The sequence below is a fragment of the Entelurus aequoreus genome, linkage group LG11 (genome assembly GCF_033978785.1).
Source record: "Entelurus aequoreus isolate RoL-2023_Sb linkage group LG11, RoL_Eaeq_v1.1, whole genome shotgun sequence".
Lineage (NCBI taxonomy): Eukaryota > Metazoa > Chordata > Actinopteri > Syngnathiformes > Syngnathidae > Entelurus > Entelurus aequoreus.
The window spans coordinates 64,337,824-64,365,717 of NC_084741.1; the positions used below are offsets into that span (position 1 = coordinate 64,337,824).

The 27,894-nt window shown below is 38.1% G+C and overlaps 1 protein-coding gene across 1 annotated transcript in view; it reads left to right on the forward strand.

Annotated features, from left to right (window-relative positions):
• Positions 1–27,894, forward strand: part of ascc3 (activating signal cointegrator 1 complex subunit 3) — a 407,454-nt gene that overhangs the window by 338,899 nt on the left and 40,661 nt on the right. Inside the window, exons 11-18 of the mRNA XM_062063751.1 lie at positions 5,645–5,809; positions 8,289–8,465; positions 8,634–8,705; positions 9,528–9,662; positions 23,521–23,712; positions 25,358–25,582; positions 26,298–26,417; positions 27,543–27,707. Coding sequence (XP_061919735.1) covers positions 5,645–5,809; positions 8,289–8,465; positions 8,634–8,705; positions 9,528–9,662; positions 23,521–23,712; positions 25,358–25,582; positions 26,298–26,417; positions 27,543–27,707 — 1,251 coding nt within the window. The remainder of the gene's footprint in view (positions 1–5,644; positions 5,810–8,288; positions 8,466–8,633; positions 8,706–9,527; positions 9,663–23,520; positions 23,713–25,357; positions 25,583–26,297; positions 26,418–27,542; positions 27,708–27,894) is intronic.

The following is a 27,894-nucleotide window of genomic DNA, read 5'->3' on the forward strand; positions in this document are numbered from 1 at the left end:
TTTCTGTCTGTCTGTCTCTTTCTTGTTATTAATTAATTAACTGTTATTTATTTATTTCTTTTCTTTTCTTTAATTCTTTTATTTCTAATTGTTAATCAATTTTGACAGCAAAAAAAACATTTTATTATTATTTTAAAACATTCAATATTTTTTCGGTCATTTTAACCTTTTTTGAAATCAATTCTACAATTGGTGAACTTTATTATCTGTTTGTTTTTCAAATTGTTGGTGAACAATGATAATGATCTAATGAAGGGACAATTGTATAATATCATGAGGCAATATGCATCTATATTATAATATGTTGCGCAGTAAGAATTGGTCCTCTGACGGCAGCCGTAACTGGAATATTACCCACAGTGAAAATGACTTTGATCTTAATGATATATAGAGTCAAACATGTTTTAGTGGCCACCTGACTATAGCAGCCACAAAAATGTACCCCCAATCAGCGTTCTGTACCAAAGACGACGAAAGACAGGAATAAGATCCGCACACACCTGAACAATCTAACAAATTACAGTATTTATTTATTTATTTTTTGGCCAAATATTGGTTAATCAGCAACCAGTGTTGCGAAACTTGCCAATATTGACTAGATTGGTATTTTAATACGACATACAGTATATAGTATTGTTAGTTCAACAATAAAACACTGTAGTATTTTTCCTGTGTATTATTGTAGTGTTTAGTTTTGCTTTTAAATGTATGCATTCATTTTGTCACTGTATAAATTATAGGTTTTGAACATGTGTTTTATGAACTGTACATCGTAGCTGTGTATTGTGTTGTGGTCTGAAGTAGGTGTTTTGTAATTTATGCATTGTATCTTTGGGCATTTCATGAATTATAGACCTCTTTGCACAGGCACTTTATCACCTATACTTTCCAGCATATGCATTTTATAAATGAACAGATGTATAGGTCTCCTTTTGAATAATAGGGGATGTCTTTCTTGTATATGTTTGTGTTTTCTGTTAATTGCCATTTTTACAAGTCGTCCTTTTGTTGTTTTTAGTAGTTGCATAATTTATTTTCTCCCATGTATATTGTTTGTTAGATGGTGTCAAATTAAGGATTTACGGATGGAAATTAGCTGTTTTCCAAATGTGATGCACCTATCGATTACTTGTGTAATAATGTATCATGCACATTGTCCATAAACAAATAGTTACAATTAGGTAATGTTATAAACCTTGTCTATAGACGCCACCTGTATAATACAGCCAGTCATTGTGAATCCCAAAATAGTTATTTTTACTCAGTATAGCAGACACTAATATCCAAATTTGCCACAATGATACATGATGTTGATAGATGGAATCTCAGTTGTTTACTTTTTTTATGATAAACTTCATACAACAGTGAATTGTTTCCTTGTTATGAATTCCTTTCCTCCATAATATTTAAATCTAATAACAACAATTACGATTCTGCACTCTTTTGCACACGGGGGCGGGCGGTGCTGTACGTACAACACTTACTGTGCATCTACATTCCTGTCATATTATTGTGCACCAGCCAGCACTCTCCCTCATTTGTTTTTTAAACTTTGAACAAATCAGCAAGCAGCAGCTCTCTTGCTTTCTCATCAAATCACGTTGCATCCCTCGTGATTACTAATCCAACGCTTCCCACCATATCCAACTTCAACATGTTAATTTATCATGGCTCCAACCACTGCAAAGCCTGGGTCAAAATGGCTCCCAACTTGCACATATTGGCCAATTTTGATGTTTCCCGTAAGTGGTCACTATAGACAGGTTTGATAGGACAATATATACCATAGTTATTTATATTTCCTGATCAGCCTGTTGATTAATTGGAACATCACTGCCACCTAGCTGGAGGTTTGTTTATCGTTCAAGTTTTTAAAATAACAGTAATACTGGAAGTCCCTTTGACTCTCATGGCTTGCCTTACACCTCAGTGCGCTGCCGCCCCAGTTTCTCCCTATTGAGCTTTTACCCTAATTTTGTAAATTTTCATACCACAATTTGAGAGGCAGTGCCCGCCGGTTTGATTGATTGGTTGAAACTTTTATTAGTAGATTGCACAGTACAGCACATATTCCGTACAATTGACCACTAAATGGTAACACCCGAATAAGTTTTTCAACTTATTTAAGTCGGGGTCCACTTAAATTGATTCATGATACAGATATATACTATCAGATATATACTATCATAATACAGTCATCACACAAGATAATCATCAGAGTATATACAGTACATTGAATTATTTACAATTATTTACAATCCGGGGTGTGGGATGTGGAGGGGGGGGTTAGGATCAACAATTGAGAACAGAGAAATGGACATTGAAACAGTGTAGGTCTGACTTGGTAGGATATGTACGGCAAGTAGTGGACATAGAGAGAGAGAGATCAGAAAGCATAAGAAAAAGTATCTACATTTGATTATTTACAAATTTGGTGGCGAGATAAGAGTGTGACAACCATCCCTGTTCCCCCATACTTACTGCAAATTATTTTCAAATCGAAACCAAGGGTAAACTGTAGGGTAGAGTTGTTATTCAATGGACTGTAAGACAAAACACAATGAGAAATTGAAAAATAATTGAACAAAAAGAAAAATCTACTAATAACTGCTATGAATAAAGTTTCAATGTATAACTTGGATTAAACTCTTCCGGGTATGTCAAATATTATTTTGGACAGTATGACATACAGTATCTCATAGCCCTTGCTCAAGCTCACGCTAACCTTGAATTTCCACTGGATGCGTAACAATGCGGCAACGGCGGCAGACTGTTTCCGTTTCAATTGTAGTAAATGTGTCACTTTTCACCGCCGTCGGACCCTCGGCATAGTCCCTGCGCACGGCACTTGTACCGCATCCCTGCTCTACATATACACAGAGCTTCTATTTTTCATGGTCGCCGCAACACGGCGGATCAATTCAGGTAATATGCGTGTGACAGGAAGTATTGCACAAAAGCAAAATAAAGTATCCAGTTGACTTTCAAAATAAAATAATGCTGCTGAAGGCGATTCATATTGTATACTTTGAAACATCCTAATGGGCTGGTACGGACCTGAAGTCAACTTGTTTTCCGATGTAGTTTCACCTCATTTACACAAATGGATGAGGACATGCGGATTCTGGAGATACAAAATCAAATAATCACATTTCAGGCATATCCGGGACAGCTACATGGGGGCTTTTGGCAAATCCCAGCTGATACGGGGGCCGGGGAAGCGGGACTTGAATGAGATGTGTGTACGTGTGTGTGTACAATGCTCCACAGGGAGGATGTTACTGTTATGTTGTTGCTTCCTACAAATGGAAAAATAAAATTGTCATTCTGCGAGGCAAAACTGTTGTTTTTTTTCCCAGAAGTCAAGTCAGTGCCATCACACACTTTGGGTATTGTTGGACGGCAAAACTCGAGACGTTCCACTGTGATGCCGTTGCGTATCTCGAATGGCAGGACCAGGTTTATTTGCTTCTGCTCCTCTGGAAGGATAGAATAAACTGTTCTCTTTGCTCCAACTCTCTTTATCATGTGATTACGTGCAGATTCGCAAGATTTCGTAAAGGTCCGCGCTAATTCACTGAGCCGCAACAGTGCACATCAGAACGGCGGTGAGGATTGGCGGATAACGGCGAAGCTCCGTGGAGGCGAAGTTCAGCAGCCGTTACGCATTCAGTCAAAATCTGGGGTTAATCACAGTTCCGCTCAGAATAATAAATATTTGTTTCCACATATTGTAACATAATTAAACACAAACAGAACAATAATGTTTTCCTGCATAAGCCATTTGATGTTCTCGTACAAAGTAAAACCACCTTCACCCTGTCTCCTTGACTAATGGTTCCCATGGAAACTGAGTTTGGAGTGATACAGTCCTGTGCATGCCAGTGTGTGGGTGGCTTTCTGGGACTACCAGGCTCTCTTCCCTCTCTGTCCAAAGAGGAAATTAATGACATTAAACACAGTTTCTTTTTTATTTATAAAAATGGATTTCAGGAAGAATTGTAATATGAAGTAAATATAAAAACGCAGTAAATATGAGCGCCTTCCTAATCGTGGAAATATATTTTGCATCTTGCTAATTGTGGAAATGTATTGTGCCCTCCTCTTTAATTCGAGGAAAAACCTATTAAATAATGCAATAGCAGAAATTGCATGAGATAGCAAGAAAGCATATACTAGGAATCAGAACTGCATTTTAAAGTCCACATGGTCTACCATGTCTTTATATAGGCAGATGACTTGTCAGGCAGCATAATGTGGGACAATGTCAACTTCGAGATTTGAATGCATTTGCAAATGCAATTAAATACTATGTTTGTGATCAAAGACAGTTTTATGTAGCAAAAAAAACCTCTGCCTAACGTTCAGTCTACTCTAAACTAATGAAAAATAACTAGGCTGTTTTGGGTTCTGTTAAATGATATCCATACAGAAGTGCACTTACATCTTAATCAACACTCAACAATTTGGAGGAATTGTACTTACCTTATTTGTAATAGGCACTAAATAAAATGTTGTATATAGTAGTTTATATATAATGTACACACATTTGTCAGAAATGTAGTAAGTGCACATTTATTGTTGAACACATTCTGCTATTCATTAATTGTCCTTGTACTCCTTTTAAAAATGTGACCCTCCCTTGTCTTGTAGCCGTGATTGATAAGCACATTTAAAAGCATGTTTTCCTCTGTATTTGTGAAGCATTACACAAAGTAGTCGGTTTTTACTTGCCAGCATCTCAATGTATATTATTTAATAGATAACAATATGTTTTGTGTGTATTTTTAAATGGCTGTTACAATTTGTTTGAACGAAAGCTAGGTATGCTTTTATAGAGCGAGCTTATTGGGAAATTACTGTATTGATCATGGTAAACATGTACAGTATCTCACAAATTCTGTACATTCCTTACATTTCAGCAGTCATGTATTCTCAAAAGACAATACAACAGAGCTAAAAAACCTGGGTAGAACAAGTCAGTGTAGGTTGTATGGCAGTATAGATGTACATGTACCATCCTCTGAAAATGACACACAGCTTTTATTATCTGAACAGTACCCAAAGTGTCAATATTTAGTGTGAGCACCAATGTTATCTAGCACTACCTACTGCTCTTGGACATATAAGTCACTGGAGTTGCACAAGTTGTTACCGGAATCTTCTTCCAAACCTTCAATTATGTCTTTCCAAGCTGTACATTGACTAATCGAAACCAAATCCAAGTTTACTTTTGAACAAATTGTGGCCAAGGGGTAAGTATGTTCCATCAGGTTTCCTTCATGAACCTCAGCATCCCAGCAATCATGCATCCCCAAACCATTGTGCTACCACCACCATGCTTAGTATAGGCAAGGCAATTGTCTTGCTGCTTACTTGTGTTGCCAGTTTTTTGGACAATAATGTCTGCGAGTTGACTCATTTTCAACGATAGTAGGTCTACAGTATACTGCAAACTGTATACTGACTAAAAATATCAAATTACCTGTATGTCGTATCTATAGTATTGTCCTATGAAAATATCAAATGCAAATATGAGAGGGCAGGCTGTATATGTTAACACGCTCGCTTCCCTAAATATTTTACACATTTAAAAGTAATCGGCTACATAAACGTTAAATCAAATGTGTTTATATGTATGCAGATGTTAGTGACCACCCCAGAGAAGTGGGACGTTGTGACCAGAAAGAGTGTTGGAGACATTGCTCTCTCTCAAATCGTGCGGCTCCTAATATTGGATGAAGTTCACCTTCTTCATGAAGATCGAGGACCAGTGTTGGAGAGCCTTGTGGCCCGGACCATCAGACAGGTATAGAAATGTGTTTTTTGTCTGTATCGTCCCAAATAAACAGGACATTGCTTCTTAGATCAAGGCATCGATACATGAGTGTGAAGGGGTATGTGTCTATATGTGCCCTGCAGTGATTGGCTGACATACGGTTCAGGTTGTATCCTGGGATAGGCCCCAGCTTACCTGGAACCTGGACAAGCAGTATAGAAAATGATTGGATGGACATCAAGACAAATGTGAAAAAATATATTTTTGGTATTGTGTTTAAATAAGCTGATAACCGATAGCGTGAAAGAGGAAGATGACTTCTGTTATTTATGTTATTTCATCTTATTTTTTCCAACAATATTTATTGCATAGTTTGCTGTGACCTATAACATTGTATATAGTTATAGTAATGGTTAAATGACGCCTCAGTGAGTGTGCCACACACTCACTGGCTGTATTGACGCTGCACTGATGCTGTGTTAGTGTTTAATAATCTGCTGGAGTTAAAACATTTCTACGTTTGAAGCATGTCGTAAGTCACTGTCAAGTACTTGTGTTTTTTATTTAGAAAAAGAAGCTTATGGCACATTTTGGGTGCAAGGCGATGTCGTCTCTTTGATTCTACTCCTCCCGCTTCAGAAAAAAACTTTCTCACAAGGAGTACATCAACATTTGAGAGCCAACTTGTAGAGGTTAGACAAGTAAACAGCATGTGTGTAAGTGTATTATTTTTATTAAATGCACAAGGTAACAATGTAGTAACATATTTAAAGGGCAACTGCGTTTCATTGGTGGCCATATTTTTTTTAAACCTATGTGAGGATTATGATAAATTCTTCATCTAAACAGAAACATTTAAACATTACATCAGTCGGCATCCCAGTGTGTTATTTTATTATGTTCGTAGTTTTTATCTCTTGTCCAGCACTTAGCAAAAGTGCGACTTCCTGTATCTGCTTATCACTCAGCTTCTAAGACTTGAAAATCATCCTCTTTATATTTAGGATCAACAATAGAAGGTTTTTGTCCTAAAGTAGTCAATGTTGGCTCTCATGAAGTCTGCCATGATTAGTTGTAGTTGATATTGTTGGAAATAGCGAACATTTTGATGCGTCTGGGAAATGAATGCTCCGCCGTATGCCTGAAATGACCAAAATAAGTAAATATTACATGTTGTTATGAATTTGCTTGTTACATTACATACAGTGTGTGTAAAAAAACATCGATTGAGGATTTTGCATGTTTTTAGAGCAATTAATAGGCGGAATGGAGTAAATCCCAGTAACACCAATTTTAGCTGACCCATGCTAGCGTTTATTTACAAGTTGGAACGCAAAAAAGAGAACATGTGTGCTTGTCTTACACAAGGATTGTGAGTGATAGACACAATTTAAAAAAAAGTACAGTTCTCAAAGATTTTGTGAAATTTAGAAATTACTGGTTTCAGCACAAGTGTATTTTCGACCCAAGTGTGTCTTTTGCATGCAGAGCCGTGTAATGTCTAATAACTGATGATGTTCTCTTGTTAAAGAAGGAAAGCTCTGTGCAGCAAATACGGTATTTGACCTGCAAATAAAATAATAGTTAGCAAGTATAATAGTGTGCAGAAAGTAATATGAGACATGCAACTCAGTGAGCCAAACAGTAAATCGGAAAAGAAGAACTTTTACCTTATTTGATGCTATAAGATCAAAATGATCCCACACTTTGGAAACTTTCCCTTATCTTAGTTCTAATTAGACTGATGATGACGACCAAAACAGGCACGCCACTCTTGCGACTTCTTTTAGTGTGAGCTGTCACTCATGAGCTGAAAGAAGCGCTTCTGGTAAACACAGTTTGACGCCTTACAGTCAAATGACACAGCAGCTGTATTGGTCCCGTGTTTTTTGGGGGTTTTTTTTCCATAAAGTGACACTTTGGGGCAGTATAGCTCGGTTGGTAGAGTAGCCGTGCCAGCAACTTGAGGGTTCCAGGTTCAATATCCGCTTCCACCATCCTAGTCACTGCTGTTGTGTCCTTGGGCAAGACACTTTACCCACGTGCTCCCAGTGCCACCCACACTGATTTAAATGTAACTTAGATATTGGGTTTCACTATGTAAAAGCACTTTATAAATATAATTCACTTCACTTCACACACACGGCAATCTCCTGTGTTTTTATAATGCGTCGATGGCTCTGTATCGTTTGACCCATCACCAACAGTTACAGTCTTCTGGGATGCTACAGAATGTACACATAGTACGTCTGTGAGTCTGATGGCTCCTATTTGATGTCATTGATCACATCGGTAATAGGACATATCAGATTTCATTCTACAGAGTCATGCTAACCACTAGCTAATCTGATTAGTGCCTATTAAGTATGTGCACAGTTGTGCACATTGATCAGTGTTAGTCACAATTTGTTGGGTATTTCTTCCTAATCCTTTTTTTTTTTTTTTTTTTACTTTTACCATTTTTCATTACTGCACACTGCAATAAGTGTTAAATGTTTTTGGTGAACAGGTGGAATCTACCCAGAGCATGATTAGGATCCTGGGATTGTCAGCCACACTCCCCAACTATCTGGATGTGGCCACTTTCTTGCACGTCAACCCATGTATTGGCCTCTTCTTCTTCGACAGTCGTTTCAGACCAGTGCCACTTGGACAGACCTTTGTTGGCATCAAAGCTACTAATAAGGTAAAATAACTTTAATGATTGGAGTGTATTAGTTAGCCGTCATGCTACTGTTTACTTTAATACACTATTAAAAAAACTGTTTTAGATTTACATGTTTTTAAAATTACCAAATTGCACTTCACTCTAGCACAGTGTGATTCAAATGAGAACTATTTTTGTCCCTTTTAGATCCAGCAAATGCATGACACGGAAGAGGTGTGCTATAACAAAGTTATTGAGCAAGTCAAAGCTGGTCATCAGGTATTTCATCAATCTTGCATTTCTTTCATTCTTTCATTGCAATCTTGCAATACACATGTTGAATGATAAAGAGAATACAACAACAGTGGTTTTAAGACCTAATTTTGCCAGCATAACCTGTAAATGTGTGTTCTCCAAATGCCTTGACATTTTGTTTTACTTGTTGCCGTATGGCCTCATTGTCTGTGCCTCTAAAAGTGGGCAGATTGTTCGGGTCTGTGAGGACAAATAGTTGAAAGTTGTCAGATGTCAATTTTTCCTCCCAAGGCTAATCTTAGTTTCTTAGCCTGGAGTCTCACAACATGTTTCAATGTTTCCCAAATTAATTTAATCTATTTGCAATTTGTTGGGTAATTTCATAATTTTACCATAAAATTACGGGGGACGGCGTGGCGCGGTTGGGAGAGTGGCTGTGCCAGCAACCTGAGGGTTCCTGGTTTGATCCCCACCTACTACCAACCTCGCCACGCTCGTTGTGTCCTTGAGCAAGACACTTCACCCTTGCTCCTGATGGGTCGTGGTCAGGGCCTTGCATGGCAGCTCCCGCCATCAGTGAGTGAATATGTGTGTGAATGGGTGAATGTGGAAATAGTGTCAAAGCGCTTTGAGTACGTTGAAGGTAGAAAAGCGCTTTACAAGTATAACCCATTTACCATTTAAAATTGTCATTAGTTTTTTACAACATACTACTGTGAATGGAAAAACTAAATTAAATTTAAATTAAATTAAATCACTGCATCAAGTTCTATTGTTATGCAAATTCACAGATTACATTCTGATGTCATCACCAAAGCAGACATAATTATGTTTTAACTTTTTCAGGTAATGGTGTTTGTCCACGCTCGTAATGCCACTGTGAGGACAGCCATGGGGCTAATCGAGATGGCTAAGAACCATGGAGAAACATGCTTCTTTCAACCAGACCAAGGTCCTGACTATGGCCAGTGTGAAAAACAGGTGCAAAGCAAAATAACAAGCAGAAAAAATCCAATGTACAATGTCTGTCTAGGTGTATACTTGTGTGCGTGTCTGCGCGCTTCTCTGTGTATGTATGTTAATGTGCGTACATGTGTACACGCAGTAATGCAGAAGAGTGATTGGGGTGTGGTAATTAATAGTCCCTGCTCTGTGAGAGTACACAGAGTTGGAGCTATACTCTCCCACAGAGGACGGTCAGTCAGACTCCAATTCCCATATTTAAATCACTTGCAGCAGAAGCTAGAGTGATAAATTTAGTAACCTTTTTCCTTCATTCCCTGGGGCTGAGCCATGATTGATGTGCCTCTAATCCTCCCTCTATTTAAATGGGATATGTATACAAATCAGATCACTTTTCATGCTTTCCGAGTCCGGAAATAGAGACAGGAGATTACGTCGGTTGACTAAAAATGGTGCTTTGTGGCCTGGTTATTCTGGAAAAACTGATTTAAAAAAAAAAGCAATTGTTCCTTCTAACTTCTAACTCTTGCAGTTTACATTTATAAATATATATTGATTTTTCATGTATTATAATTTATATTTTAGTGTTTTATATGCTCTAAGTTTACATTAATTCACTCAAAGCTCAGCGTAATGGGTATTATCCACTCCATTAGTCTTTGGGTGTTTGTCGGTCCTGCAAGCTGTTGTGAAGAAAGGGGCATCAGGGCGATTCCACTCTAAGCCCACACAGAGATAATGCACTGCTTATTTGCGCTTTGGAAATTGCCCTACATTAATATTTATAGGTATTTTAATCTCCAATATGCATACGCATTGAATTAAATCACCTCTAAGGTCAGTCATATACCGGTAAATTAGCGCTTATTTATCCAGCTTTAAAAGACAGAAGTGATTCAACTATTATTTCTTTTCTCATGTTATTTAGTATGTTTCATCAAGGGCGCTAGAAAATCTGACAAATCAAAATTGTATTTGTTGTTGGATTTAGTCAGTTGTTGAAAACTGTGTACTGTTTACATAAGTAAAAACACTCAGGACATGTCCTTCCAAAGTCATGCATATTTGGCATGTTTAATAATATTGATTGTGTATTACTGATATAATACACAATAGTATGATGTCAACGCCATCAGACGATGTCATCGCCATCATACGACCCATATCGCCCTAAAAATATATCTTTCTTACGTGGTCATCAGAGGACAGCGGTAACATATTTTTAGACTTTTCTTTGATACGGCCTATAAGTAATACTAGTGGTGGAAGATGTTTTAATGTTGTCATTGTGCAGATTTAATAACTTGAGCTGTACTTGCTGATTATAATTGCTTGGTTAATTAGACTTCAATTAAAATACAAATTGAGCAGGGTTTTAGGATAATGTACTATATAAATATAAGGTTCATATTAAACATGACCCAGTGTACTGTATGTTGATTCACCATATAAGGGGTAGAAAATATCTGCCTAATTTAATAATGAAGGTATTTTTTTAGGACATAAGTGTGATAACTGCCCTTTAAAGTTAAAGTTAAAGTACTCATGATTGTCACACACACACTAGGTGTGGCTAGTGCTTTCTTGCTGAGAGAAACCTGCACTTATGTTAGCTGTTGCCCTACAGAGGTAAACATTTATTTTATCCAAAAATGGTAGTGGTCCTTAAATAATGGCTTATGTTTAAACATGATCAGAATGTAATGTTCATACTGTCTACTGCTTATTGCTATGTCATCTCCATGGAGTGTAGGAGACACCTTGTGGTGTATTCTCACACCACATTGTACTGTACTGTTGTGTAGCCTTATTTTCATGTATTTATGTATGCTCAACAACAGTTGTAAATGTTTCAAAAATAATTATTTCTAGTAAGAAATAAGATGAATGCTCACAGACATTCAGTGTATGTCATCTGTCATCTGATGTGCATTCTCTTTCCTTGCAAGGAAAGTCTTCAAAATCTCCAATGCTGCGTTCTTCAGCTGCTCAGCTTTAACTTAAGTTGCTTTGACAAGATTCACTAATTCAAGCAGACAGATGCATCTTACTGTGTAGCCTCCTGGGATTTCGCAGTATCGCCATACAGACCTCATTCATATGTGTGCTTGCTTTAATTTGGTGCTATTTTTACCAATCTAGTCCACCACCTGTCCTTTCATTATATCAGAGCGGTGACAGCGTGTCAGCTTGCTAAAAACAACTCTCAGGTACATTGATCAAGAACAATGTGACACAGCTCAAAGATGATTCGGTTGTGTGTCACACCCTTATGGAAAAAAGAACTACCTAAAAATAGAAACCCACTTTTGCGTATTGGAAGAACAGTCTTGAAGTCCTGTAATACTTCTACACATACTCAGGTTTTCTGTACAAGTACTATACATTGCATTATTAAGTTATTTTTTTAATCACAACTTCATGATGATCATTTCCTGTAAAACCCAGTACAATTGCTGCTCAGGTCTGAACTTAAAGGGCTGTTTGCAACCATTACGCAAAAGGCTAGAGTGCGCTAACTTTCTAATGTGTTGTTAGCATTTTATCCCGCCCTCTTATGGCTTTCAGCACGTATTGACATAAATACGCTCATACATAGTATGTGCGCACATGCTCTTAATTAGGGATAATAATGGGACATGTAACTTTGAGCAAGTTGCAAATAGTCCCTTTAACTGTACAGCGTTGTGACGACTGATTATCAGATTTAAAACACGTCCAATAATCAGATAACATTGTGCAGAAAATGTTCAATACCTCATTGTTATTTAAAATACATATATTCGGCCATATTCAGTAATCTGGGGCCTCATGTATGACGACTTTCGTGGATTTCCTAAAACATGCGCACGGAAAAATTCAAATGTATTAAAGATGTATCAAAAATTAATCCTAGCACCTTTCTTTTGTACATTGCAATCAACAGGGAATTGAGCGCTTATGTTGGATTGGCTGGGCACTCCCTGCCCATGCCCCCATTTAATTACGCAAACCATATTTAAATTAGCCATGCGCCTGACATCCCGCACTCTTCACAGTCAGAAAACAAAAAGATAATGAGCAAGATGACAAAAAAGAAGAATTTTATCCACAGCAACTTGGAGGGAGGTGCTTCTTGCTGGAGTGGAGCCACACAAAAATTTACTCTTTTCCACTATTTTTTCAGCAGTGCATGCACCGAGAAAAAGTATTTCACACTTTACGCAAAGGTTTTTAATAGAGATGTCCGATAATGGCTTTTTTGCAGATATTCCGATATTGTCCAACTCTTAATTACCGATTCCAATATCAACCGATACCGATATATACAGTTGTGGAATTAACACATTATTATGCCTAATTTTGTTTGTGATGCCCCACTGGATGCATTAAACAATGTAACAAGGTTTTCCAAAATAAATCAACTCAAGTTATGGAAAAATATGCCAACATGGCACTGCCATATTTATTATTGAAGTCGCAAAGTGCATTATTTTTTTAACATGCCTCAAAACAGCAGCTTGGAATTTGGGACATGCTCTCCCTGACAGAGCATGAGGAGGTTGGGTTCGGGGTTGAGGTGGGGGGGTAGGTGGTAGCGGGGGGTGTATATTGTAGCGTCCCGGAAGAGTTAGTGCTGCAAGGGGTTCTGGGTATTTGTTCTGTTGTGTTTATGTTGTGTTACGGTGCGGATGTTCTCCCGAAATGTGTTTGTCATTCTTGTTGGGTGTGGGTTCACAGTGTAGCGCATATTTGTAACAGTGTTAAAGTTGTTTATACGGTCACCCTCAGTGTGACCTGTATGGCTGTTGACCAAGTATGCCTTGCATTCACTTGTGTGTGTGAAAAGCCGTAGATATTATGTGACTGGACCGGCACGCAAAGGAAGTGCCTTTAAGGTTTATTGGCGCTCTGTACTTCTCCCTACGTCCGTGTACACAGCGGCGTTTTAAAAAGTCATAAATTTTACTTTTTGAAACCGATACCGATCATTTCCGATATTATATTTTAAAGCATTTATCGGCCGATAATATCGGCAATCCGATATTATCGGACATCCCTAGTTTTTAACATCAGTATACTATGCTCACAGAAACAATCAGGGGCTTGTTTGAAAGATCTTAAAGGCCTAAGGAAACCCACTACTACCGACCACGCAGTCTGATAGTTTATATATCGATGAAATCTTAACATTGCAACACATGCCAATACGGCCGGGTTAGATAAATAAAGTGCAATTTTAAATTTCCCGCGAAATATTCTGCTGAAAACGTCTCGGTATGATGACGTTTGCGCGTGACGTCACGGATTGTGCGGACATATTGGGACACCATTGTGGCCAGCTATTAAGTCGTCTGTTTTCATCGCAAAATTCCACAGTATTCTGGACATCTGTGTTGGTGAATCTTTTGCAATTTGTTTAATGAACAATGAAGACCGCAAAGAAGAAAGCTGTAGGTGGGATCGGTGTATTAGCGGCTGGCTGCAGCAAAACCAGGAGGACTTTGAGTTGGATAGCAGACGCGCTACCGTGAGTACGCAGCTTTGGCTTCCAAACATTTGATCGCTTGCCCGTACGTGCGTGCCGCTATGTGCATGTCACGTACGTAACTTTGGGAAAATATATGTGCTGTACAGTGTTGGGTTGGTTACTGAAAACCAGTAACTTGTTACAATTACTAGTTACTTAATTTCAAAAGTAACTCAGTTACTAACTCAGTTACTTACACCAAAAAGTAATGCGTTACTGTGAAAAGTAACTATTTAGTTCTTCTTTTCTTCTTTTTTTTTTTTTAAAGCTCCCATTAATGCCCTTTTAGCCTTCATTTCAGTACTGTTATTGCACTGGAGAATAATACAATCTGTTGATCAACTTGACATGCATTTTTATTTTCATTTTAACATAATTAATGAAAAACAGTGCAACATAAAAAGGCATTTCTCCTTTCTTCAAACTTGGACCAATGACCATTAATAAAAAAACAAGTTAAAGTGCAACATAAGAAGGCACATCATCTTCCTTGAAACATAGATAGTGAAATAAAGCCTGATGCTGCTGTCTTCCACACTTGGAGTCATGGATGGTAGAGTCCTTGTTTTCAGTGGCAGGATCATTGACACAGATGGTGAAGTTTCAGTGCTCAGTAGAGATGTAACACTTTTGAGGGGACGAAGCACCTGGAGGACCTCCTCTGCCACTCTCACATCATCATCAGACAGGTTGATGATGTCTTGGACATTTGTCTGCAGGGTGTTGTGGGTCAATGCAGAGTATATAGCTGCCTGCTGCTCCAACATATCATAAGTGTAATTCCACCTCCTTATGACATCATGTATGAGCTTTATGAGTAGGCAGCTTTAGCATTTCTTGCTTTGTCTTAAGCACATGAGCAGCTGTTGTGCTTTGGTGGAAGTAGGTAACCTCCTTCCTGATCCTCCCAAGGAGGCGATCCATCCTATTGACTGAGATGTGATGCCAAATTCACTACTTGCACTACCTGTGGTCCCAGTCCTGCCTCATTCACTGCAATTATTTGATTTTTGGCATTATCACGTGACTTGGATATTTTTATCCTCCATTCCTCCACTGCTTCTGTCAGTACCTGCGCAAGGTGACTCTCGTACAGGGGGCGTGTCTTCTCATCTGCCAGTCTGCTGTGATGAAGTGAGCGCTTATCGTCACATAGTTTCCCTGGACGTGCACCAGTCTGTCGTGAGCGCAACAGATGATGCTCTGGATAGTTCATCCACAACTTTTTTCTTCTCCTGCTCATAAAGATCTGGCACAATCTTATCGCTGAAGTGGTTGCGCGACGGGATGTCGTAACGTGGCTCAAGCACGTTCAGTATGTGTTTAAAAGCCTCGTCTTGCACAACGGAGTCTGCACCTATAAACACACCGATTAAATGGCGCGGGGCGTTCAAGCTCCTCCGTTACTCCGCTCGCCATGACCACGCTGTGTGTGGACTGAACGTGCATGCGAACAACCTTTTTGTTTTGTTTCATATATCAAACCGCGGATCACGTGTGTGCCGAACCGAAGACACGCCCCCCCGCCCCCAACCTCCCCCCCACACCCACAGCCACACCCAGACACACACCTCTTTTTTTCTCTCCGGCGTGTGACAGAGGAGGATTCAGAAGAAAGACAACGCAGCGCTTCTGTTTCTAGCCGATACTACATAAAAAATAACGTAAAGTAACGCAGTAGCGCATCATGTAGTAACGGTAACTGAGTTACTGAATATAAAAAAATAACGCGTTAGATTACTAGTTACCGGCGAAACTAACGGCGTTACAGTAACGCGTTACTTTGTAACGCGTTAGTCCCAACACTGGTGCTGTATGAACTTTACGGAGGTGAATGGTACTTTGGGCTGTGGGATTGAGTGTGTTGTGCGGGTGTTTGATTTGTATTGGTGGGTTATATGGACGGGAGGGGGGAGGTGTTTGTTATGCGGATTAATTGATTTTACCCGGCGATTTCAACACCTCCAAATTTCGTAATAAAATATTCAACTAAGATGTACGTTAAAATCAAACAACTAGTGTGTAATAAATACAATAGTTACAGTTTAAACACTTTTTGGGGTGCAACAAAAGACTAGATTAAGCTTAATGGCAAAGGCCACTCCCGAGTAGGCAACACACTGTAGCCTATCTAACATCTTGAAATTGCAACTGCATGCAAAGTGTACTATGTAATACTTACAAATGAGACTCAGAAGTGTCAGAAATCAAAATATAACAACTGAACAGCACAATTATCATTATGAAGTCACTGTTAAATATTAAATAAAAAGGGGGATTGTATTGTTAAACAAATTAATATTTATTAACGCATAAACACACACAGTAGTACAGACAATTTGTACTGCTGAGTACGATTCCAAGAATACCGGTATTTTGTACCGTATGGATTCAAATGTGGAAGGTACACATCCCTAATGGTACATACATGTTGCCTGGTTTTCTTAGCATCCACAGTGTCATCTTTATCATTGCACCAATAGCTGCCAAGTGAATAACAACCTGGTTGTGGCTCGTATTTGTGATTTGTTGCATGATAAAACTACTATTTTCCAAACAAAAGCTCTGTCTTTTGTGCTAGGTTAAATATGTGAATCCAAGACACTATTTTTACCTGCTGAAATGTCAGGGAAAGCATATCCGCAACACATACCCACACACGTACTGACAAAGATACGCCACAAAGAGGTGGCAGTGGGTCTTGACGCATTAATGTTTGTGAATGCTCTGTGATTTTAGCAATTTAATAACACTATTTGAGCGCTAACATAAATAAGTGTGGGTGAGAGTAAAAGTGAATCCTCCCACACACTCTTGTCTATTCTGCTTTAACAACCAGCTACTCTGGGCCTCAAACATTATGATAATGAAGGGTCTCTAAATTATCTGTTCAACATTACAAATGAACAACTTAGGCACTCTCACATCTGCATTGGAAGTGATACAGTAAAGGAGAAGCCATCATAAAGTCCAGTCCTTACTAAAAAGCTATATCATTTGCCACAGTTAGGTGTGATTTTACACTTTCCCAAATCTCAGCTTTGAAGTTGACGGCCCCCAGTCCAAAATACTGAAGCTTTCAGTTTTATAAAAGGCTACTTCTTTGTGTGCAGAGTATACTTGAGTCACAAATGTTCAAATATATTTCATGTAGAAATATACATATTTTTAAATAGCAAATAAAATAGTAAACAAACATCAAATGTTAGCTAAAATTCTCCGCACATTCGCAAGCAGGATCAACAAAGACCAGAACTGGCAGCTCGTTATCTGTGGACAGAGTGAGCTCAGCAGCAGAAGCATCAGCGAGTGGCAGGGCCTAATAGGATCTGATCAGGAGCTTAGGTCACTGCCATCTCAGATGTAGCCATGGTGCAGCAGACGTCCACGCTGACTCACCATAGATTAGAGGCTAGAATCAAGTTGGAAACGTACACTGACACATCAAAGCAAAGCGTCTGCCACAGCATTTCAATTACCTACCTTCCCCACATCACATGCCTTTGTTGCACAAGCTTGTCTGAAAGACTCCCACCGCCTGTACACAACTTGCTTGTTTTTTCACACACAAGGGGGCTTTTAAATGAGTTCTGTTCAAATCTTCTGGGTATAAACCATGATGCAAATTGTTATTTATGATTTAACATTTGAGAGTATATATATAATTAACACACACCAATTGCCTGCTGTTATCATTTTACCTTGAATATATGATGTGGTAATCCGTTCAAAAAGTCAGATGAAATTCAAAGCAATTTTCCCAGAAGAAATATTCCAATTAATCTGTCTCCAGTGGTAACTTTGACAGCAGTATTTAATTTAGTTTTAGTCATGGTCTTTTGACGAAAATGCCTTTTAGAGTTCGTCATATTCAAGTAATCTAAATTGAATTAGTTTTAGTCGACTAAGTTTCACAACATTGTCGTCAGCTATATTCCCAGTGTATTTAGTCGTCTTTAGTCCTCTTCTTTCTCCCAGGTGTACACATATTACGATGTGGGACTTGTTAAATGCGTACATATTTGTTTTGGCAGTGATAAATCCAACTTCCTTATCTCACAAAGAAAAGCATCTGATTGGCTCTCCGCTGTAACTCACTATCAGCCAATCTCCCATGCGCTGTGATTGGATTTATTTCAAACGTATCCCCATTCATCTACAAAAGGTAATCAGATATGATTGAATTTAGTTTCTGTCAACATTTTAATCTCGTTTTTATTTTTTCACTAAAATGTCAGTAAATGTTGTCATAGTCTTAGTCAATGTGCATATGTCTTTAATAGTTACCCTCTTATTTTAGTCAGGGAGAAACACATTGTTGACCATAACTAAGATACAAATTATTAGTCATAAAAATTGATTAAGAAAACACATTTTTAGATTGAATAATTGTAATTTTAAAAAACATGTCACACACATACATACAAATAAATAAAAGTCATAAAATAAAATAACTTTACTTTTTTTTATCGACTTTAATTGGCCAAGACTGCGATGAGTGGAAAAAGAGAAGAGTAAGGAGCGCTGAGCGGACGCCACCTTCATGAGGTCTTTCTTGAATTAAATAATGTTTCTCAACTTCTTTATCAAAGTCCTGCCATTCTTACCTTTTTTAGCCCCATTGTGACTGATTTAGCAGCCGTACTGCTAAAAACCGTGGAATTCTTTGACTATGTTCACACTGCAGGTTAAGATTTCCACTTTTTCTGTCAAATCCGATCTTTTCATGTAATTGTTGACATTACAAAAAGATGTGATGTTTAATGTGAATACAATCTGACCGTCACAAGTGCTGCAGTGTCTGCAGAAGTAAACATGGCTCCAAATCTAGTAGGTCTCAGTCGTGGCGCATTTGTGGCAGTTTCAAGGATTTTGTGCAATTAAGAGAGCAAGCATTTTGAGTCACGCAGCTTGCGGGACATATTTTTCAATGTCTGCTCCGAAGAGCGTGTGGGCGAGTAGTCAGAGACATGAGTGGTAAAACATTGACCCAAGTTCCCTAAACGTTATTTTTGCCTTCTTCTACTAATTTGTCAACTATTTATTTTGCAATGGTCTCTTTTGGCGAATAATCATTACGTTGATTGATTGATGACGTTCTGGCCAAATGAATGCGACCGTAGCCTTCACACCGCATTTCATACATATCCGATTTACATCCACATACAAAAGAGGTCTGGGTTGGAGTTGAACATTTTGGAATTGCACATTGTCATGAAAAAAGTCTGATATAGTTCACATATAGGCAAAAAAATCTGAATTGACCTGCAGCAGTGTTTCCCATAAACTGCCAAGATACCTGTGGCGGTGGGGGCGTGGCTATGGGCCTGGTCACCATGACATCATTGAGTAATTTGCATAATTTACTACAATATGATTTTCTCTAACAAGGCTCAAAAAATGTATACTCACTAATTAATAATAACAGTTTTGTTTTAAACGTCCATCCATCCATCCATTTTACAATATAATTACAACACTTTATGTACATATTCATATACAGATTTGAACAATAAGTTAATCACTAAAATATATTTATTAATTGTGGTTCTCACAAAAAATATATCTTATAAAATATAAAAGCTAAAATGTCTCTTAAAGCTCTGCCCCTTTAATTAGTGCATACTAAATAATTTTACTTTAGCCTACTACTACAACCATATTATTTACCAGCAACATAAAGTGAAACAGAGGCAGAGGTGTCCTGACACAGTCAGTAACAAATAAACAGAAAACAGTAGTGGTCAAATACAAATAAGGCAACAAGAGAAGTATCCTACACTTCTCTTTTTTAAAGTAAATCTGAACAGCCTAAATGGGCAACTACATCAACTATATGATTTGCCTGAGAACCTGGACAGAAAAAAAAAAAAAAAAATTAATATATATATATATATATTTTTTTTTTTTTTTAATTTGTGGCGGACGTAATTCTTTTGTGGCGGGTCGCCACAAATAAATGAATGTGTGGGAAACACTGTGCAGTGTGAACAAGGCCTTAGTATGGGCACTTCATTCTGTGCAGGAGTGGCCTGGGACAAAAATTTGGACCTGGACTGAAAACCGTATCATACAAAAAGTGGGGCGTACGAACACCGAGGTACAACTGCACTATGTGTTTTTTGTATTTTAAAACTATTCTCGTTATCAACAAAATACGCCAACGTTAACTGCAGTGCTGCTGGGCATCAATAGGAACCGTGACTTCCAATTAGATTCTCCCGGAACCATCTTAAGTTTTTAAATGTTGATGCAGAGTTTTGATGGTCAGTCCACCAACCGGAAGAAATAGCCTCCACCGAGGTGGCGAGCAGCTAACTGTGTATCCCGACTGTGGAGTTGCTCCCATAAGGTAATAATCATCACCTGCATTGCGGAAAATACTTTGTACACGTAACATTATCACTGGAAGATAGGAGAACATGGCTAAACATGTTCCATACAGGTAGAGTAAAGCAGGAGAAGACACAAAGGTATGCTTATCACTTAGAAGGATTTTGTGAGCTTAAATGAAGTCAGTCTGAACATGTATTCAATTTGGGAAGCCAACCTTGGGCCGTCCCCCGCGAGTCCCACTTAGAGTACCCCTGGTCTAACGAGTGAATAATATAACACAATTAAGGAGCACCAGTGTCTATTGGTATGCACGTAAAGGGAGAGCGGATCGATCCATATATCACTAGTTTCGATAACAAGAGTAGTATCAGTATATGATCAATACTAGAGTGATTAAATCAATATTTTTGTTTATACAAAAGCATTTTTTTGTCTTAGTTTTTGTGTACAAATTCAGCAAATAAGTCCCTGGACACAGGAGGACTTTGAGGGTGAAAACCAAAGGATTTAAATAACTACTACTGGAGATTAGGGATTCTCAAACTGTGGTACTTGTACCACTAATGGTACAGGGCTCCAACTAATGGTATGCCAAAACATCTATATTTATATCTATATTCAAACACAGTGGTACTATTCAAACTTTGTGTAATGTCACAGTGACCAAAAATATTAAATATACTTGTTAAAGCCCCACTCAAAAAACTTTCAGTATTGTATCATTTTGGTTGATTTTGGTGGTGCCAGTGGACCCAAGCGGTAGTGTTTTGCCTGAAGGAAGATCACATTTCCCATGAGAACTAGCACATAGCGTCGCAAATCGTCAGAAACTACTGTCACGTACATACAAACTAACCGATAATACCACAATAATTCAGTATGACTGATTTTTCCACAGTGGGAACCTACATATTTTACTCAAACTTTATGTTTGCGGTTTGCAGTCATTGCATGTTTGTTTTTTTATACAGTACTTTTGAGTTTGTTGCTTGGCTGGTTGTGTCAGTGTGGAACTGCAAACTATTAAGCTGGTGGCTATTTATTGCTACCATGCAAATTTCTGATAGCTAACATCACCATTATCATTTTGATTTGAACATCAAAAGGTACTTACTTGTCCAGAAGGAACAGAGCCAAGGCAGCATTGGTTGAAAACCCGTCCTCGTCTTTGAGCTCATGCCAGCGAGTGAAAGCCGGATCAACCAATGTTGATCCTTGACTGTCTTTTTATCCGGGTAGCCCCCCTTTTTTGTCTCCTCAGACAAAGCTTTTCTTTTTTGTTTTGTTTTGCATCTTCAGCCATGATTGCAGTCGCATCGACTTCCGTCTTTGTAACGAATGGGAAAAGGGGGAGTGACGTATGTCGTGAAGCAAGTCAGCACATTTGTAGTTTTTTGTGTGGCAGCGTTCCTGCCACCCTCCTCAAAGTTGTTAGTGCCAATGAAAGCGATGACAGAGGTGTCATTCAACTAGTTCTAAGTCGATGTATCATCTCAAAAGTCATGAAAATATTTTATGAAGGTTGAAAAGTTCCTTAGTACTGCTTTAAATAAAACCTGTACTTTGTTTTCAATGAATACTTAGGCCTACTGTGCTACTTTATTTTTAATGTTGGCCATTGTGGTGGTATTTAAAGGGCCAAGTATTTTCTGAGGTGGTACTTGGTTAAAAAAAAAAAAAGTTTGAGATAGATGGTTTTGATTTTGTTTCATTATTGATCACGATTGACTTTAATTTGCTCAAACATTTGTATGTAATAAAAGAGAATAAGGAACCAGTTTAAATATCGTGTTGTTATTGTTAAACCATCAATATCCTTCATCATGAATACATTCTAAAATTTACAGATGTGATCAGTATCTACAAAAGTACTACAGGCCAATTTTGCTCATGACTGATCGGAATCGGCAGCATAAAACCCTGATCGAAACATCCCAATCTGTAAACTGTTAACAATGGGATTTGTGTAAATGTTTTTTTACATTTGGTTTTCAAAAATAAAGTGAAAGTTTTGTATGTACTCCTGTGGAAAAAATTCAAAACATTTATATTCGAGTACTTATATGGTGATTGCAAGTAGCCTTGTGAGCAATTCATGGTAAAGTTCATATACAGTAAATACCACGTTAAATACATTCATTATTTTACAGTGTGCCATTTTTTTCACTTCAAGTTTATAACATTTTATTGATGGAGTGGCGTTTTGCGCATGTCCATGCAGTACTCACCCAAACAAGCGGATGGAAACAATGCGTTCATCAAGTTAACCAAAGTTCACTTGTCCCGAGACTCATTGCTGCGCTGGTGTGCACTAGTGTTTGGAAGATCAGGTTTGACCAAATGAACGACAAGAGCAGAGCAAGAACACCAGCATGTGTTTGAACCAAAATAGACCTTTGTTTATATTCCACAAACTCTCATCTGGTGTGTGCAAGGAAAACAGCTGCTGGCCCGCCTTTCTGTGCAGAGGCCTGGTTGGCTTTGACCTCCATTTATACGCCCACCGAGTGAGATAAAGCCCTCTAATGAGTCCTTCAATCGAACACAACCAGGTCACAACCTTGCTGTCAATCGATGCTGCATTTCAATTTGTGTGTTTGTGTACGTTTGTGTGTGTGCATGTTTGTGTGTGTGCACATGGGAGGGCTTTTTTAGTAGAGGATTCTGTATAAATATAGAAAACTCAAACCAATTGTAAATTGCATATATTTTCAAAATGCACAACATTTCAGATGGCTAATTAAAAATATAGTTTATTGTAATGATAGCGATTTTAAATGTGTTGATGAATAGTTTTGGTTTTGTTGATGTACTGCAAGGTTATAAAGTTTGCAAATAGATTTCTAAATAATGTGAATTCAAATGTGAGTTTTCTTCTTAAATATTATGTCATTTGTGATGTGCAAAACCAACACTTGTAAGTTTAATTTCTTTCATAGAGGAAAAAAAACATACAGAATTGTTATATTATTCTTGCACATACAGGTTTCCTGATGTATGATAATCATAATCGTTTGCCAAAACATTTAGATCCAGCGCTCCAGGAACAAGCAAATGAAGGAGATGTTTCCGGAAGGTTTTGGGATCCACCATGCAGGCATGTTGCGACCTGACCGCAACTTAATGGAAAGCATGTTCTCCAGAGGGTACCTCAAAGTGTTGGTCTGTACTGCCACTCTGGCCTGGGGAGTCAACCTGCCAGCCCATGCTGTTATCATCAAGGTGTGTTTCTATTTGACTATTTTAGTTTTCTGTGATTCCCTTTTTGCCGTTTTTTTTTTTTTTACATCCTTGCCATATTTAGACCCAAAATGAGAGACAGCTCTTATTAAAAACACTCTTAAGTTGGGGCACTCTTAAGATGAGGTACCACTATATATTTGTTTTACTATCCACTAAAAAAAGTGGGATGAATAAGCAAGCAAAGTGTCATCTGCATAGAGAGGTGACAGATCACAGTCAAAGCTAATTGTCCAAGTTTATTTTATAGGCGATTGCAATTAGTTATACTAGGTACACAGACCCTAAACCAGGGGTGTCAAGTGTAAGGCCCGCAGGCCGGATCAGGCCCGCGAACAGGTTTTATCCAGCCCGCGGGATGAGTTTGCTAAGTATAAAAATGAGCCGAAATTTTTGAATGAAAGAAACAGCTGTTCTAAATGTGTCCACTAGATGTCGCAATAGCAATTCTTTGTAGATTATGCTACGTATGTTAAAAAAAAATAAACCACATGATATTAGTACATCAGTCGAGGAAAATGAGCAAACTACATAAATAACATCCTGTAATTTGATTTTGATATTTTTTTATCTTGATAGATTGAAAATTAACACCAATGAGTTGACTGATGAATATTATCACATCATGTATTAGGAAAGTATAAATAACGACCAATAAAGATAGAATACTATTAACCGCAACATGTAAGTGTAAAAAAACCAAAAACAACGACATTATGATTTGTACATTTTCAGAATGTGCTTGTTCTATTTTTAAACAAAGAAAACATCTGAAGTTGTCTTTATTTTTAGGTTATCATGCCGTGATTTTACCAGTCCGGCCCACTTGGGAGTACATTTTTCTCTATGTGGCCCCCGATCTAAAATGAGTTTGACACCCCTGCCCTAAACCATCTTCATCATTCTGAAAACTGAGCTTAGCCCTTTTTTCGTGGCCAAAATGAGAAAACACCCCTAACTAAGCAAACTACTGTAAGTATGGTGCAATATAGTTTTACACAGCTGTAAACTACAGCTACAATAACAATTGTCAGCATTGGCAGTCTGTAAAACGTCTTGAAGAATTGTGTGTTGAGGATTTAAATCTGCCTGACATGAAATAATATGCAAAGATAATTTACTGATAAAGTTGGTTCCCTCAATGAACCAAGGAACCGCAGCTTTCTAATGGTGGCAGCACAGCACTCATGCTGCTACAGACCATGATGCTGCTATTATCTTGCTACTTTATTTTGTTACAAGCTATTTAGAAAATATTGGCTGTTTGATTGTTGTTTTTAGCTGATAGTAAATGTATACTGCTGTTCATGTTGTACCCTGACTACTCGAAAGTATATCTAAGTTTACGTTCTGTAATATTGTCCCTTGAGAAGATATACTGTGTATGTATAAATATATATACCGGTATACACACACACAAGTGTGTGCGTGTGTGTGTTATTGTGTGTGTGTGCGTGTGTGCGTGTGTGTGTGTGTGTGTGTGTGTGTGTGTGTGTGTGTGTGTGTGTGTGTGTGTGTGTGTGTGTGTGTGTGTGTGTGTGTGTGTGTGTGTGTGTGTGTGTGTGTGTGTGTGTGTACTCTTGTGAGATTCTGTGTCTGTACTTATTCTTGTCTTTTGTGGTACTAGGGCACACAAATTTATGATGCCAAGCGTGGTGCCTTGGTGGACCTGGGCATTTTAGATGTGATGCAGATCTTCGGCCGTGCAGGACGTCCACAGTTCGACAAGTATGGAGAGGGCACCATCATTACCACCCATGAGAAGCTCAGCCATTACCTTACTCTGCTAACCCAGCAGAACCCCATTGAAAGTCAGTTTCTTGACAGCCTGGCTGACAACCTTAACGCTGAGGTCAGTCTTGAAATGTCTTGTAGTTTGTAAAAGCACCATTTTTAGTTTGGTTTGGTTGAATTAATGCAATACTGAATTTAGAAAATGTTTAAGTCATTTTGCTGTATTAGTTGCACTGACCAAAGTTTATATTCAAAAGTTGAATCATAATAAAATGACCAATCAACATTCAGTATATATAAACCGAGCGACCCAAAATTGAAGGACCTGAGTTTATTATTATTATTATACGAGTTTTGATTGTATTTGGGCAGAAGGCGGGGTACACCCTGGACAAGTCGCCACCTCATCGCTCGAATGCAGCTGAGATAGGCTCCAGCACCCACCGCGACCCCGATAGGGACAAGCGGTAGAAAATGGATGGATGGAGTTTTGATTGTCACAGCATTGCCTTACAGACATGCGTGATTTAATGATTTCCAATGAGTTTTTCTATTTTGTAAATTAAAATTAAATCTGAAATTCAGTTTATTCATCTCATTATACTGTATTAAGTGGGGGGAAAAATATTTTTTTATGATTTTGATGAAAGGCTTTAACACAAATGTATTTTTTTTTAAACAAATATAAATGTGCATAAAATACACAGCAATAAATACTGTGAGTGCTGTATAGACCTTTCTTCCTGTTGCTGCGTCTAGTGCCCATTAGATGGTGACAGAGACCAGTGATTAAAGTGACTCCTTTCATCTGTTTTTCTTCTTTGTTGCTGTAGGTTGCTTTGGGGACAGTCACCAATGTGGATGAGGGGGTAAAGTGGCTCAATTACACCTACCTCTATGTGCGCATGAGGGCCAATCCGCTGGCATATGGTATCAACTACAAGGCCCTCCAGGTTTGTGATCTCGCTCAATTCTGACCGTTTTAAGTTACCTATATATTTCAGGAGAATAAGTAATACTTATTATATGTATTCACAACATTTGTATTGTTAATAGTTTGATCGACTGTATTTGTTGTCTAATAGGAGTGTCAAAAAAAAAAATCTTATTTGTAACAATATTTTAATCGAATAAAAGAAAATCATAGATCGATTTTTTTAATTTGTCTTATCTAGCCACTCAGGCAACTCATATTGTTCATGTAAATGTCCATATTTGCTGTACAGATTTACTTTAGAGAGGAAAAGTACTTCTCTTGTTGCCTTATTTGTATTTGACTTTATTAGACATTTGGGTAGAATGTTATTAAACAATACAAATTTTGTAATAAAAAATCGATCAGAGCTGTTCATCTTTTTTATAGAGGAATGCAGTTAATCATAGAACTACATTCCTATTAATCGATTGTCTTGCTGCTGTCTCCCCTAATTCAACATGTACAGAAGTAGCATTATATGCTGTTGAGTTTGTTGCTTTAAAACGAGACTAGCAAAAACCAAAGTATGGTATGGAGTGTCATATGTAGATGTAACAATAAAAGAAGGGATCCAGTCGTCGTACAGAATCACAACATAAAAAGCACAACAGCTACATTTCAAAAAGAGAGGTAAGACAAAATGAGTGAACAGAAGGAGAAAATAGTAAGTAAATACCGTGGTAACCTCGGAATTTAAACGGGGATAGCAGATCCATTCTATGTGTCATACTTGATCATTTCGCGATATTGCCATATTTTTGCTGAAAGGATTTAGTAGAGAACAACGACGATAAAGATCGCAACTTTTGGTATCTGATAAAAAAAAAAGCCTTGCCCCTACCGGAAGTAGCGTGACGTAGTCAGTTGATAGCCTCCTCATATTTTCTTATTGTTTTCAATGCAGCTAGAGCGATTCGGACCGAGAAAGCGACGATTACCACATTAATTTGAGCGAGGATGAAAGATTTGTGGATGAGCAACCAAATGTTATTGAAAAATGATTGTTTTTTTAATCGAGAATCGTTTTGAATCAGGAATTGATTCGTGTGGTGACCAAAGATTCCCAGCCCTAGTGTCTAATACAGCTTTTTTTGTGTTTCAGATGGATCCCGGTTTAGAGCTGTACAGAAAGGAGCTGATGATAGAGTCAGGCCGGAAGCTGGACAAAGCCAGGATGATTCGCTTTGATGAGCGCACCGGCTACTTTGCCTCCACAGACTTGGGGAGGACATCCAGTCATTTTTACATCAAATACAACACTATAGAGGTAAATGAATAAGAATGGAAAAATAACAATTATTCATCAAATGTCTACGATAGCCTCAGATGTTCGGTTCAGGCTCTTGGGATCGGATCAGGGCCAATATTTGCCTTTTTTAGGTGATATCAATCTGCTGATGAGTGCCGATCTTTACCGCAGCTGTGTTCCAATGTTTACATGGCTAAACGATTGT